At 40.0% G+C, this 14,319-nt stretch overlaps 1 protein-coding gene across 2 annotated transcripts; it reads right to left on the minus strand.

Annotated features, from left to right (window-relative positions):
- Window positions 1-707: 707 nt before the first annotated feature.
- Window positions 708-12,846, minus strand: caprin1b (cell cycle associated protein 1b). Of its 2 annotated transcripts, none has more exons than XM_084016768.1 (18): window positions 12,674-12,846; window positions 11,264-11,428; window positions 11,006-11,068; window positions 10,802-10,888; window positions 10,465-10,703; window positions 10,295-10,377; window positions 6,691-6,888; window positions 6,546-6,598; window positions 6,369-6,452; window positions 5,383-5,553; window positions 5,200-5,308; window positions 5,021-5,082; window positions 4,856-4,948; window positions 4,255-4,401; window positions 3,134-3,287; window positions 2,779-2,955; window positions 1,353-1,459; window positions 708-1,244 (listed from the first exon to the last, which is right to left on the minus strand). In XM_084016768.1, exons 2-18 carry the CDS (start codon window positions 11,426-11,428, stop codon window positions 1,158-1,160), a joined length of 2,079 nt encoding a protein of 692 aa, XP_083872894.1. In that variant the 5' UTR covers window positions 12,674-12,846; the 3' UTR covers window positions 708-1,157. The 2 variants fall into 2 exon arrangements, with proteins under 2 accessions (XP_083872894.1, XP_083872893.1); XM_084016767.1 differs by having other exon boundaries at window positions 2,779-2,958.
- Window positions 12,847-14,319: the final 1,473 nt, after the last annotated feature.

Raw genomic sequence — 14,319 nt, forward strand, 5'->3', positions numbered from 1 at the left:
GAGGACCCCAGGTGTGACGTCAAAACTGAGCGACGGTCATCCAAAGAGCAGTGTGTCCCCGAGTTCAGTCTGCCAGGTGGAATTCTCTAAAACTTAACTATTGTTTGTCCCTTACTGCAACTAGCTTGATTATTGAGCAACCGTTTAAGTTATTGTACAACAAGAATGTCAAAAATGAACTCGTTGTTACTTTCCAAATGTGAATACTCTTCTACTTCCATTAGTCTGACAATAAGTCAAATATCTTTGGGGGTTTAGACTGATTGTATTGTAAAACATAACTTAAAAATATAAAACACTTAACCATGACTGAGGAAACTTTCAATCAGCATTTAAAGCATTTTTCTGACATTTCCTTGAAGAGCAATTCGACGAACTAATCGAGCATGAGGCAGTAAGGGGTGTAAATATTACATTAGGGATCCAGCTGGGTTTAAACCAGAATACCAAGGAGGGAGGCAAGATATGAGGGAGAGAGACACAGTAAAGTTCCACTTAGCCGTTACACAATTAAAAACAACACAACTGCTTATAGTTATTAATTAATTTATTATTAGTGCAGAAGGCCACTGAATCACAGGCTGCTGAAGCTAAGGCAATCAAGGAATCATTAGAATAGAAAATCATCTCCTGCAGCATTAATAATCAACATGTTTTCATAACTCCTGGGTTTCCTGTACAGCAGAAAACTGAGGCTGAAGCATGGGTATGCAACACAACTTTATTGAAACTCTTGAAGCAACATCAATTTACAAACAATGAAACGGGAGCTCATTGAACATAAAACGCTTTTTTTTTTGAGAACCAAAATGACAGAAAAGAACCGAGAAGGGGAATAACCTCCCAAGGTTGGACCAGCAGTGGCAGGTGCATTTTTTTATACAAAAAATAACTTATGAAATCTTTCAAGTTTACAGGAATATTGTAACACAAGGCCTGCGTAAATCAATGATTGGATTTACAGCTTGGCTTGTGTTTCAGACTTTAAATGATTCAATATTTCCAAATATCAAAGCAGGCATTACTTTGATTCAAGAGACAGGAAAAATACCACTGACGAAGAAAAAATAAAAAGGAGAACATGTGTGGGGCAAACGCATTCTTGAATTTTCAGTGTGGTGCAAGTTAGTCAGTCACAGTCATTATGAAAGGCCTTTTCAGGATCGTATTGCCTGAGTGCTGCCTCTCGAGACTCCTCTGGGTCCCTGACCAGCTCCACGCTTGTAATTCGGTTGGTAACCATCCTTGAGCAACAGAGAGGGGGGGAAAGACATACAATTATAAACTACTACTACAACAGACAGCAAAAATGAAAAACACATCCACTATGAGGTCTGAATGCCTTTTCATACCCTCTGATAATTCCCGTTTGAGTAATCCCGAGGTGTGTTGAACTGAGTCTGTCCATAACCAGAGTTTGGAGTGTTGGTGAAAGGAGGACGATAACCATCGTAGCCACCTGGAAACAGGAAGTTTGAACTTTAAATGCTTGTCTTGAGATTAACAATAAATCATTCAAGATTTACATGTCGACAAACAACTGTGTCACTTTAATGTAAGTCATGGCAATCTTATAAGGTTGAGCTCCACAAACAAAACTCACTGATCTGAATTGAATCAAAATGCCTTAAAACGGACTTAATGTAACAGCAGCATAATGTTAAACAATAACAGAGGAATCAAATGCACTTCTGGTTTCGCACAGGCAGATATTTATCATTTAATACAAGACAATTTTATTTAACAGATTAAAAATTGTAGACATTTTCATGTGGGATAAATCGATAAAATAATTGATTTCCCCCGATACCTCAAAAGAGGTAGGAAAAACAAAATGTGCACAATAATAAGACTAGCACACCCTATACATATTTATTTCTTATTAATGCCAACTTAAAGTCTAAATATCTGGCAAACACTTTAAATACAGCATGAGAGCATACACAATGAAACACTCCCACATGACGTCATGTCTTGTCAAAACATTACAAAATAGGCAGCAGAGTTCTGTAATGAACAATGAAAGTGATGGGATGTATGTTTATTTCAATGGAAGAAGTGGTATCACATTTACAATGGCCATGGGCTCAATTGATTCATTTGTGGTCATAGGTTGCGAGCATAGACTATAAAATATCAACGTAGTTAGGGGTCGACTGATAACGACACTGATTATTACTAATCTAGGAGACCGATAACCAATTTTTCAACATGATCGTTACACAAAAATAGCAGGGAGCTATCAACATTATTATGAAGTTGAACAAATGAACAAACAATTAAATACAATGGCTGTATTTAGTTATAGCTAAATAAATACAATAGTTCCCTGAAGATTTCTAAACACTTTCAATCAAATAAATGATTGAACCCTCAAGAAAAATCTCCGTTAGTTCACAGACAGCAGACGCAGCTCTTTCCCAGTCTGTGGGACAGTAGCCTTCATCGTTGAATGGCTGACCTATCAAACCAATCAGGTTGTGCTGCTGTGGCCAGGACATTAGACCAGACAGTAAAGACTGCGGCTGCATCAGAGCCAAAGTAGCGCATTTTAAAATTAAATGATACAATTGGCAAATCGGCTGATATGCATAACCCTAAAAATGCTGAATATTGGCACCGATAATTGGTCAACCCCTAGACGTAGACGTGGAGATTGACTTGCTTTTTGGATCCAGCTTCAGCTTCAGGTGGCCATTTGAGGAACTGCAGTTTTTAGCACTTTAGTGTTGACTTCATTTTTCAGCACTGGAGGTTGCCACCTGGTCGTGAGCTTACCTCTGAATCCATTTGATGAGCCCCTGTAGCCATTGATCATGCCCCTGGCATTGCGAGGTCCACCACGAGATATGCCTCTGCTGTTGTAGAAGGACTGACCCTGCCTGACAAAGCCTGGGCCCTGCTGGGGAGGCTGTTGATGGCCTCCCGACTGGTCTTGGGAATGGAAGGCACCAACTACTAAAAAACACAGTTGGGTGCCCCAAAACGGATACAAGTCAGTCACCAGGCAAAGTGGAAAATACCATATTACTACATATATACTACATAAAAGCAGTTTGACTGGAACATTATTTCAGGCAGATCTGGCACAATCAATCCAGTAATTAAATGATGACAAAGAAACCTGACTGACCGGACTGCAGTTGTTCCGTCTGCATCTCGGTCTGCTCCACAGGATGCTGCGGCTGGCTGCTGAAGGCTTGGTTGTAGCTGTTCTGGTATTGGCTGGCCTGGTTCAAAGCCTCTGTCTCATTAGCTGGTGGGACTGGGGCATTGAGGTTGAACACCTGAGAGGAGAACAAGGGCCACATTGTGGTGAAGCCAAAACCAGAGGAAAGGTCACAGGCTCATTAGGAGTAAAGTCCATTACTCATTCATTATTTGCTTGACATAGCTGTTTTACTATAAAGCCATACAAGGGCAATATGAAGAGAGGGCACTTAAGGACATCACAAGCAATTCCAAACAGGGTTGTCCAAAAAAAAAAAAAAAAAAAAAATCTATACTCCATATAATAATCAATACTAAAAATAACTATCAGATTAGATATTAACTTCAGTCCGCCACTAGCAGCTGAACAACATTTACAACACTGAGCTCGCTGAACACTGAAAGAGTTGCTGCTGGAGGGCCGACACCTCGGCCTTTATGGGTAATTCTGTGTCGGTAAAGTTCCCGTTTCAACAATATTGAAGTATTTAACATTAACTTGTTGGGTAATCATTAAGCTATCGGCTATGGCAAATAATAAACAGTAATAAATGCAGCTAACGTCATCAGTCCTGCCCATCTCACATTAAAATATGGTGTTGATTTATCAGGATAACACAATTACATCCGTCTGAAAAGTCAACCAGCAAAGAGAGAGAAACAGTGGCAGCCTGCTCTACCAACTCTATTTGATCAATAATGAAAATATGGGGCCAAGTCACCAGAAACACAGGAAATAAACATGACTGTTTAAAAAGTGTTTGATGATGTTTGTATCATTTTAATCTTTATATAGAAAATTCTGCCTCTTCATTTTCCCCACATGGTATCCAAAACGGTATTGAGTATTTTCCTGGGTATTGACTTTGAATTCTAGTATTGTGACAACCTTTCCTAATGGAAGTCATGAGTGATTTTCTAATGCGAGTCCACTGGCAGTTTTGAAAAATCACGCAAAGACTTTTTTTTTAAACTGCACGGAAGGCCAGATATTCTTATTTTATAACTTCTGAATTTCTGTAAGTGTCGTCACAAGGGCCTTACTGTCTGCATTGACTGGAATGGTGCGGCGTTGACATTGATCCCACTGCTGTGTGGAGCTTTGGAAACAGGCTGGAAAACTTGCGTTTGAGAGACGGGTGGGAGAGCTGTAGAGGGTGCAGGCTGCTCTGACGACAAGGACATGGAGGTCTGATGAAGAGGGAAACCATAAATTCAGGAGGTTGAAACATTCCTCAATGTCATTTATTATTTGAGGGCGGGTTTCACAATTAAAATTCCAAAATCTTAACATCTTCTTGGCCAGGTCAAAAGACGAGATGACGATATGTATGCTGATAATTGAGGTCATGCGATGGTATATTCCCTGGCTATTTGAATAATTCAGCCATCTACAACTCAATACATTTACATTTCAATGTGTAAGTTTCAATACTTACACAAAGTTGGAATCCTTTATGTTTACTACTTTTAGTCAACAAAATACAATACTGGGGCTGGATCTCCGTTTGTGTGCTTATGTGGTTTTGACCCTTTTAAAGTTAGTACATAGCAAGCTGCGCAATGCATGTTAAAGAAGACACGTGTCCAAATAAAATCAGGTAAAATCTGATCAAATATATGAGAGCAACATAGCAACATTTACCTGGATGGGGTCGATGGTTTCTGTTGAGGGTCGAGGATCTGGTGTGTGTGAGGTCTGATACATGGGGGGCGGAGTTGGGGAGACAATTGGAACCTAAAACAGAAGAGGAATTAAACATATTCCCCCCTCAAAATCCGTGTTGTCCGTTCGAGTTTGATTACTTACTTGTGTGGGCTCTGGTTGGACAGGAACAGTGCTGGGTTGCGATAACCGGGTCTCTGGTTGAACTATAAAGATTTGAGTAATGAAACTTAGTAAATCAGAAAAGTAATTTCAAGCTTTCAAGTGTAAAGTTCACACAACACTAGAGATCAGATCTAAGTTTTCTCTTCGTAAAAACATACCTGGAGGACACACCATCTGTGGTAAGTCCATGTTCTGAGCGGGTTTCATCGGCTGTGCTGAGACAATGGCAGGGTCGATGGGCTGCCCGTCAAACTCCAGCATCGAGTCCTGAGAGCAGAAAGCTGATGAGCAATGCTCTTAATATCTACAGTAAAAAGTAATTACTAGCACAAGGTTCTCACCTGCATGAAATTGTATGTTCCCTGCATCTGTGCCATTAAGTCCTGCACCACCTGCTTCCTGACCAAGGGGTCAGTTTGCGGCACAGGAGACACCGAGTTCAAGGGGTGGGTCTCCATGGCAACAGGTGAAGCTGCAGGCTGCATAGGCTGCTGCTGGATGGCACTGACTGCCTGAGTGGAAGATAGACAGAACAGCCGAATAAGAAACATACAGGAGAAGGAATCATTGAAAAACTGGTATAGTACTCATTAGATGCTCGACGCTAATAATGTGGTGCGTTTATGCTAAAGTGTTCTCCAAAAATGTCAGTGTTACTGGAAGTTGTTGTCGTTTTGTTTTTTTTAAATTGTTGCATATTATTACATTTACATTTAGGGCATGTAGCAGACGCTTTTGTCCAAAGCGACTTACAATAAGTACATTTGTCAAAAGAAAGAAACCACAACATACCATTGCCGATAAAGTAAAAGCCTAAAGCTATATTATACCGTTATATCGGAGGTGCACGAACAAGTACCAAGTTGTGTCAGACATAAGATGTGATGCCATTTTGTCACACTTGCCGTCATTTCAGGGACACTTTAGCAAGCATACTTTTCATCTTAGATCTAAAATAGTTCCACAGTCTCATTATATTAGAGCCACTGCCAATATTTCCAAAACTAAGCAACTCAAATAAATATCACAAAAGGTAAGAAGAAGAGTCTTTTCTGCATCTCTTCTCACTGTAAAACGAAGGCAAAATACCCCGATAATCTGTCTGCACCTGACATGATGCACTGATGAATGCATGTAATGTGACGTAACCAGTTTGAATAGGACATTCAAGAAACGCACAGATCACGTGATAAAAGCAGTAACCGCAGCAATAGCAACACATTGTTATTTTATCAAAGGGCATACACACAAGAGTACCTTGTTAATAAAACACTTTTGTGGCTGCATTTACAGCAGCAAGAGAAGAAAAGTAAACATCTGATCCTACCTCTGTTTCTGTGGTCCACACATCCCCTTGCTCCTTCTCACTGCCGCTGTATGTGCCGTCTGGAATGAACTGTCTGTTTATAAACTGGAGGGGGAAAAAAAAATATCAGCACTATGCTTAAAATAAATCATTTTATCAGTCCCAAGATATCACAAGGAAGGGGAAAATTAATTTCACCTCTGTTGTTTCCACCGCAATGGGCTCTGTGAACTCCTCAATTATTTCAGTTTCTGTAAAGAGTAAACATTTGCATTGCAGATTTCATCACGGCTTAATTTAATTAGCATTTTAAAAATAATGCAACACAGAGTGTAATCAGTACCTGGGTCAGCAGACTGACTCTGCTCTTCTGCTTCTGACGATTCAGCTACTGCAGCAGTGACTGGTGCTGCCGCCACCACAACTGCTGAGGCTGGCTCCTCCTCCTCTTCCGCCTCACACACACCGTTTTGGTGAGATGGGACCCGGTCAAAGTACCCACTCAGCAGAACCTGGTCCAAAGTCTCTCTCAGTGCCTTGTCTAGTAGAGGAATAACATAGTAAGCAATTTATTAGAAAGGCATGCCACACAAATCACAACAATCAAACCATTATTTTGTGAGCTTTGTATTGACTCTTTGCTAAGCCCCACCCCTTTGTTTTTAGCCACTGCTACCTCGTCAAGCTGTCGGAGCTAGCATGGAGCCCACACTGCCACTACCTGCACTAACGGAAGATATATCCAATTTTTGTCAAAATTAAAAAGTGATTTCAGAGAGAATCATACAGAAGGTTTTGCAATGCGAGTTTGAAGGATGTATCCAGGATGACTCAGCAGTGAAAACAGGTTAACAAAATGAAAATAGCAGCTTAAGTCTACAGATCACAGTGTTAAAGTGAACCACCGCATCACCTGGCAAATGAGACAGAAGACAATGAAATTAAGGAGCAACACTGCTCCTGAAAAGCCAGGCGGGTTGTTGCATAAAATGCATATCTCCTTACAATTTCTCTGGGTAGCGAGTACCGCCCCAGTCATGTTTAACCAGGACTAGCTCAAAATCCACAGACAGCCTGAAAATTAATAAAAATGTGAAACGATTGCATGACAGTCTATGGAGCACATCCATTTAGTTGTCGGATGATTAAAAGTCTGCATTCGAGAGACAGGACTTAGAAAGGGCTTGCAAAATAGATTTGTGCTTCCACAAGTGAACAGACTCTTCTTTAACCCTCTGAAGTCTTTTGAGAACACACATTTACAATGTAGAAGATTTGCTGTGGTGATTGAAGTAAGTCTTTGAGTCCCCAAAAGCAGTATAATATACAAATAAAAGCCAATAAATGTATAATACTAAAATAAAATTATGTTGTCCGTCACTCTTCAATCACCATAGAGGAGATAAAATGGAACTGAATAATGACTTCATATCAAGCTTCATGGGATGTGTGCAAATAAAAACGAGCATTACAAAATATATTTCTCAAACTAAATATTTATTATAAATACAAAGAAAACACCAATTACAATATCAACATCTGCATTTTTTTCAGTGCTCATGATAGTTTCTGTCCTCCTGCAGGCTGCACTCCAATGGGCCTGGCAGCTGTCAATCATGTCTGTAGAAGAAATAAAGAACTGTCCTCCTCCTCCTCCTCCTCCTCCTCCTCCTCTCCCCCACACACAACCTTCACACCTAAGAGGAATGTGGGGGAGGTGAAGCAGGCTCCTCTGCATTTTGAAGAGATTTACAGAAATATTAGATTCAGTATAAAATCAAACACACATAAATAAATTCTATGAAAGCTTATCTGCACAGAACAGTGAATATATATACTATTTGTACGAGAAGATCACTCCTTTTTACAGTTTTACTATAAGTTAACCTTTACTGGCAGTCAATCTAGTCAAACAAAGTTCATGAGTTGATGCACGAATCACTTTCAAGTATTGCACACAGAAGCAGAATTTATCCAAGGTGCTCACATTTACACATTACGCACACAGTGCACTACAACTTATGGTGACAACGTTTTTGTAAAACAAATGGGCACTTACTCAGCTTCCAATGCATCGGGATTACTTTGATATTCCTCTTCGTTTGCAGAATCAGCAGTGGTACCGGAGTGGAACTGGTCCGGGACATAGGGTGATGCTCCTTTATTCTCATAATAAAAAGGCCGCTCTGCCCCCTCGCTCACGCTACGCTCACATGCTCTGATGCAGAGGTTACTAGAGATGACTTGTCAGGAAAGTTACCGTCATGTTCTCTGTGTTGTTCTCTATTGTAATGACTCTGAGACAGCACTTCTTGGAAACAACGTAAAGCCATGAGACATGATGACTTATGTTCAAGAGGCAATTTCTCCTAGGCTCGGTTGGGCTTGGAGCAATGCGAGTGTAAGCCGGCAGGGGACAGGGGACAATCATTCTTCTGCACGGTACGGATCGTGATGAGGTACGACGTCAGAGGGTTAAAAAATGCTTAAAACTATCGACAACCGAAATATTTCGCATCAAATATTCCTTTATCTGATTGGTGCACAAATGAAAGTGGACTTTCCAACTGTTCATACAAAACAACACAGAAATATTTTATGCTAAATTGTTGACCGGCTAGATAATAAATATGCTACTACAACAACCATGGCTTACAATTCACTAGAAAGCACTAGAAGAGCCTTTAAGATAGCTCAGGCATTTCCACTTTCACTTCAGGCAAAGTGTTTTCCAGTACTGCCTCATGCTTCCGGCTAAGTCTGCTGCTGCCTGAATAAATATCACCCCGAGTCATCAAGTGAGACGACCTACTAAGGTGAAAGTGTTGGCTAGTGTCATCACAGTAAACTGGGTCACCAGTATCCTAATGTGGCTCCAGAGATCTGACCAGTCAGAGATCTGACCAGTGGAACCACAGGCGACAGGGCCACTGGCACCCTGCCCCGATGCTGAGTCAGGATAAGCCCGTAGCGCTCGGCCCCCAAGCAGAATGCAGCAGAGAGAGTCCTGAGGCCAGATCGCTGAGAATGCAGTACGCCAATATCCCCAAGCCCTGATTATTCACATCAGAGCACTGCACACATGCTGCATTAACAAAATACAATGCACATGCTACATTAACATATTAAGACTGCATAGTGGCCTGCAGTACCTTATGACATAGTGGGTTTGTTTAGATCATTTGACAACTATATATACCTTGGGATTAATCAAACAATTTTTCAACACAATAAAAGTTTGCTGATGACTGCCTATCACCAATCATCTGATAAAATATCCTGTCAAAACTTTTTTTTATCTAAAGAAAGCCACCCTCACTTAATGATGAATTCCCATTTATGTCAACTTCATTTTGCTATAAATTACAGTAGGGCACCATTTATCATTACTTCAACAATTAATCTGACTGTTATTTTCTCCATGAATTGATTAATTGGTCCATAAAATGTCAGCCCATCACTGATTTTCAAAGGCCTGAGTTAATGTCTACAAATGAGTTTTGTCTGTACAAAAGCCAAAAATGTTTATCTTCCCAATTGAACACTACTTTGGATTTCTGAAACATGAATGCAATAAGTAGAGATAAAAATCTAACGATAGGCTATAAATTAACTATACCACGGTCAGTAAACACAACGGTGTAAAGGTGAACTATTCAGCATAACATTTTGTAGTCTTATTTCACCACTTTAGCAACTGCCTTTTTGAGACCGTTTTAAAATTCATGAGTAGGGTTTTTATTTATATTGTAGTTAAAATCTCTTAAACTTGAGTTAACCACAGACCTTACTTAAGCATCTAAACAAAAACCCATTTGAGACAAGGGAACCGGAAGTGCAAACATGCTTAATCCAGGCCTCATTCCTGCAGTAGTCTTCCATTAACCAAAATTGAGCTTGCTTGCAACCATTCAAACCATTCAGGCTTAATGTTACATTTCACTTACATGTTGTTCCAACCACAGCCTTGTCCTTGCCTTCCAGCAGGTCCCAGAGGTGCACAGAAGCTTCTTCATACTGGTCAACCAACCTACGTGTAGAGATGAATTGTAACTTAAGGATCCCTTTAAACATTTTGCATCTCAACTTCACCCAGTTATCAATGCTTCAGACCTACCTGACATTTTGGTCACGGTCTGGCCCCACTAGCTTGTAGAACTCATCAAAAGCTGCGAGGTCTGAATCCGACAGCAGCGGTGAGCCGCCGACTCCCTGCTTCAGGTCCTGCCGCACAGTGTCCTCTCCCAGTCGGTCCAGGAGGAACTGCAGCTCCAGAACCGTCTTAAGCCTCCTCTGCTCTGCCTCCTCCCGCTGTAGCTGCTCCCGCCGTGCAGACTTCTTCACCACCTTCTGGATCTAATGAAAATATACATTAGCCACATAAACTCAAGTTACTACAAGTCATGGTGGACAGCACTTTTAGAGATAATTTTCACAAAAATAGTCATCCTTACATCTTGTCCCAGTGTGATGAATGTCTTCTGCAACTCCCTGCCAAATTCTAGATTATGCGTGATTTCCTGAAACTTAGCCAGTGCCTCCTAAAAAGACAAAAGGAAAATGACATTTTACACATTGCTAGGTTATAAAAATCTTTGTAAGAATTACGAGATTATTTGTGTTTATATGCAAAATTATGATGGCATCAATGCACCCACCAGCTGGTCCTGATTGAGACGCTCCCCTTTATCCTTCTTGACTTGATAGTCATCCAGTTTACTCTGTAATAAATCATCCAGAATTCAGCAGACAGTTCTTAATGTTATCACATCTTAAAAAGTAGACAACTTTTTTAGGGCACATCTATGGATAGCTTCTGAGTGGGGCACCGTTATGCCTTATACTGAACACAAAAGAGACATACCCATGCTGTTATCACGAAGGATCTGGAACAAATGGTTCTCAACGGTACTCACCTTTTTCTTCTCCATGTTGCGGACCTTCTTGTCGAGGACACAGAGCACTTGCTTCATAACTTCGGACTGTCCACCGAGTGCAAAACTGCCCATTGACCCTGGAGCGGATCCCACATCAGGGCTCGCAGACTGCACTGTCATATTTGCATTCATCGCCGAGGGCATCTAGAAATAAAAGTGTGAAAGTGAAAGGTTAACTTCTGGTGGTAAAGAGATGCCTCCACAATATAGAAATGATATGAAATTAATAAACAAAGGATTCCTTGGGTATTTCTATCATCAGCATGAATGCATACATGGCAAACTATGGTTGAGCAGACTTTTAAATCAATAAATGCTGTGTGATACTATTGTGGATAATGTCATGGGATTGGGTCTGCAGCTAACAATTATTCCCATTATAGATGATTCTGCAGATTATTTGGTCAATTGATTTAATAATTTGTTCTGTAAAATTGTCAAAACAGTAGAAATGCAACAGAATGAATTTCATGCAGCGAAGCATATTTTATATTTGGGGGTAAAAAAACAAAAGGTATTTGATTATACAAGCTATCCGCAGTTACTGTGAGTAACAAAGAGGCATAATGGTGGATGCCTGTATTCCAAGGAAAGGGTGAAAAACGTCCATTCCAATTAAACATTAAATGAACTTACTTGCTTTTATCTTACAAATAGTTCAAAACATGAATGTATCATTTTGATCATTCAAAACAGAAAATAGAAACCTGGGCAAACCACCAAGTGTTAACATTCGAGAAGCTAGAGCTGTCAAATTTTGCCAAATAAGAACTCAAATGGTTGCGATTGTTTATCAAAATTGTTGCCGATTAGTTCTCATTAATCGATTAATGAACTGTCAGGTTTAAAATGAGATAACGTCAGATTGCATGTTACAGGGGATCTTGATAAAGAGATTGACAGAAAAAGCGTTCACATGAATCAAACATCAGTTACTCATGTACTGACAAAAGTACAAACGTGTTATATAGAGAATAACGGGATTTAGTAGCACAAGCAAACCAGCAAGTACAGCTAACGTTATGTACTACAGGTGGTGCATCACCAGTGTAATCCAACTGAGCTAACTTTAAACGATGTATGGACATCAATTAACTTCATAACAGAGTAAGTGCGCCAGCCCGACCATCGTAGCAACTGTCTAACTTCAGTCCGACCTGTGTGTAAACTGGAGGGAGGACGTTTACCACCGTGCGGTCATCTCGCCGGTGTTACCGCGGAGGTTTGGTAAAATGGCCCTGGTCGCACAACCGTTAGCACAGACCGTTGACTTAGCTAGCATCTTCACGCATTGCTAGCTTGACTGTCTGGTAGCTACAGCGGCGCGTGCTAGCCAGCAGCCGGCCGGGAGCCGCCTTACCTCGGTAGCAAGACTACGGAATCACCCACCTTGATGGTATGTATCCACAGGGGAGCTTGCTAGCGAAATGTACTTAACAGCCAAGTTGTTATTATTGTTGTGTTGCTTTATTTTCTCTTTCACTCTAGTGTGGGATCCGCCCCGCCGGCCTCACCGACAACTGAGACGGTACGAAAGACGGAGAAACTCTTTATAAAGGCGAAGGTCCGTTTTCAGCTGTCAAAGATATGCCTGAATAGATAAACTACAATAACAAAGCACGATAGAGCGTAGATGTATTAATAAAAACAGAGCTATATGAAAAATGTATATATTAAATCAAAGGATTAATAAGGTATTCATCTTGCCGCAATCAAACATTATGAAGTTGGTATTTGTGATCAGGCAAAATAGTCAACAGCCGCTTGGCAGAAAATCTGCACAATCATTAGCTTTGATTAGGCTATTCTATTCTATCCTATTCTGTCTCTCTGTGCCATATACAGTATTTTTCCTGCAGCAGCTGTCTCATCCTACTGTGAGCATGTGCCAGCTGCCTCACTACACGCATTAGCCCATGAAAATACATGACTACTATCTTTTGCACATAAGTTTGAAGTTCAAGTTGAACATGAAAATACTATTAATAGTTAAGAATGTAATTATCTGACGAGGACTGTCACTGACAGAAAGAAGAAGAAGAAGAAGAAGAAGAAGAAGAAGAAGAAGAAGAAGAAGAAGAAGAAGAAGAAGAAGAAGAAGAAGAAGAAGAAGAAGAAGAACAACAACAACAACAACAACAACAACAACAACAACAACAACAACAACAACAACAACAACAACAACAACAACAACAACAACAACAACAACAATAATAATAATAATAATAATAATAATAATAATAATACAATTATAATTATTATAGTCAGGCCAGTACTAAAATAGGCTGCACCAAGTGAGAGCTAGAAAGATCTTGGAGAGCAGCCAAACCTGTCTAGATTATTTTTTAAGTCTGTTATAAGTCTGTAATGTGGAATTATAAAACAGCAACATCAACAATAATCTTCTACAGTTTAAATATGAGCAGAAATTGACTCTATGATTGGTTACAGTTATCCAAGCAAAACATTACAGGATAACCATTATGTTCATCAGAAGAATTACAGGTCACTCCTTGCCCTGTGTGGTCTGCCCCTTCAGGATAATTGCAATCAATATGGATGTGAAATTGACCACTGAAAGATTATCCTTGTAAAGTTGCTGTTTGAATTCCCAGCAAGGCAAATACGAGCCCCACCTGAAACACGGTGTAAGTGAAAATGCACACACACTTCTTTAGTCTATTGGTCTGAATAATAACTTATTATATAATTCGTTAGTACTGTACACTGACATAACCTGTAATAATTGCAATAATGTGTATGTGATGAGCTACAGTTGGCAGGCTTGGCCTGGTTTTATAGTCCTTAAATTATGGCATGAAGAGAAGTTGTGATAAATATTAGTATTTCTTTTGCATTATCTTTTCAAGAACTTAGAGATTAGCTCCAAATTACACTATATAAATCCTGATTTACAGTATTACAGTATACAGTACAGTATTATTCATGTTTAGAACGTATCAAACAAGTATCAATCTGCCAGTTTTATAACCACAACTCCCTCTGCATCTCATGCACCTCTTCTCTTCTGACTC

Source organism: Eutrigla gurnardus, assembly GCF_963514095.1.
Source record: "Eutrigla gurnardus genome assembly, chromosome: 9".
NCBI lineage: Eukaryota > Metazoa > Chordata > Actinopteri > Perciformes > Triglidae > Eutrigla > Eutrigla gurnardus.

Excerpts from the sequence above, each read along its gene's own strand:
- caprin1b (XM_084016767.1), bottom strand. The coding sequence starts at position 11,428 with ATGCCCTCGGCGATGAATGCAAATATGACAGTGCAGTCTGCGAGCCCT. Across the intron at positions 5,554-6,368 it reads TGTGGACCACAGAAACAGAG|GCAGTCAGTGCCATCCAGCA; the intron begins GTAGGATCAGAT and ends TCTTCCACTCAG. Across the intron at positions 2,959-3,133 it reads GACGGAACAACTGCAGTCCG|TAGTTGGTGCCTTCCATTCC; the intron begins GTCAGTCAGGTT and ends TGTGTTTTTTAG.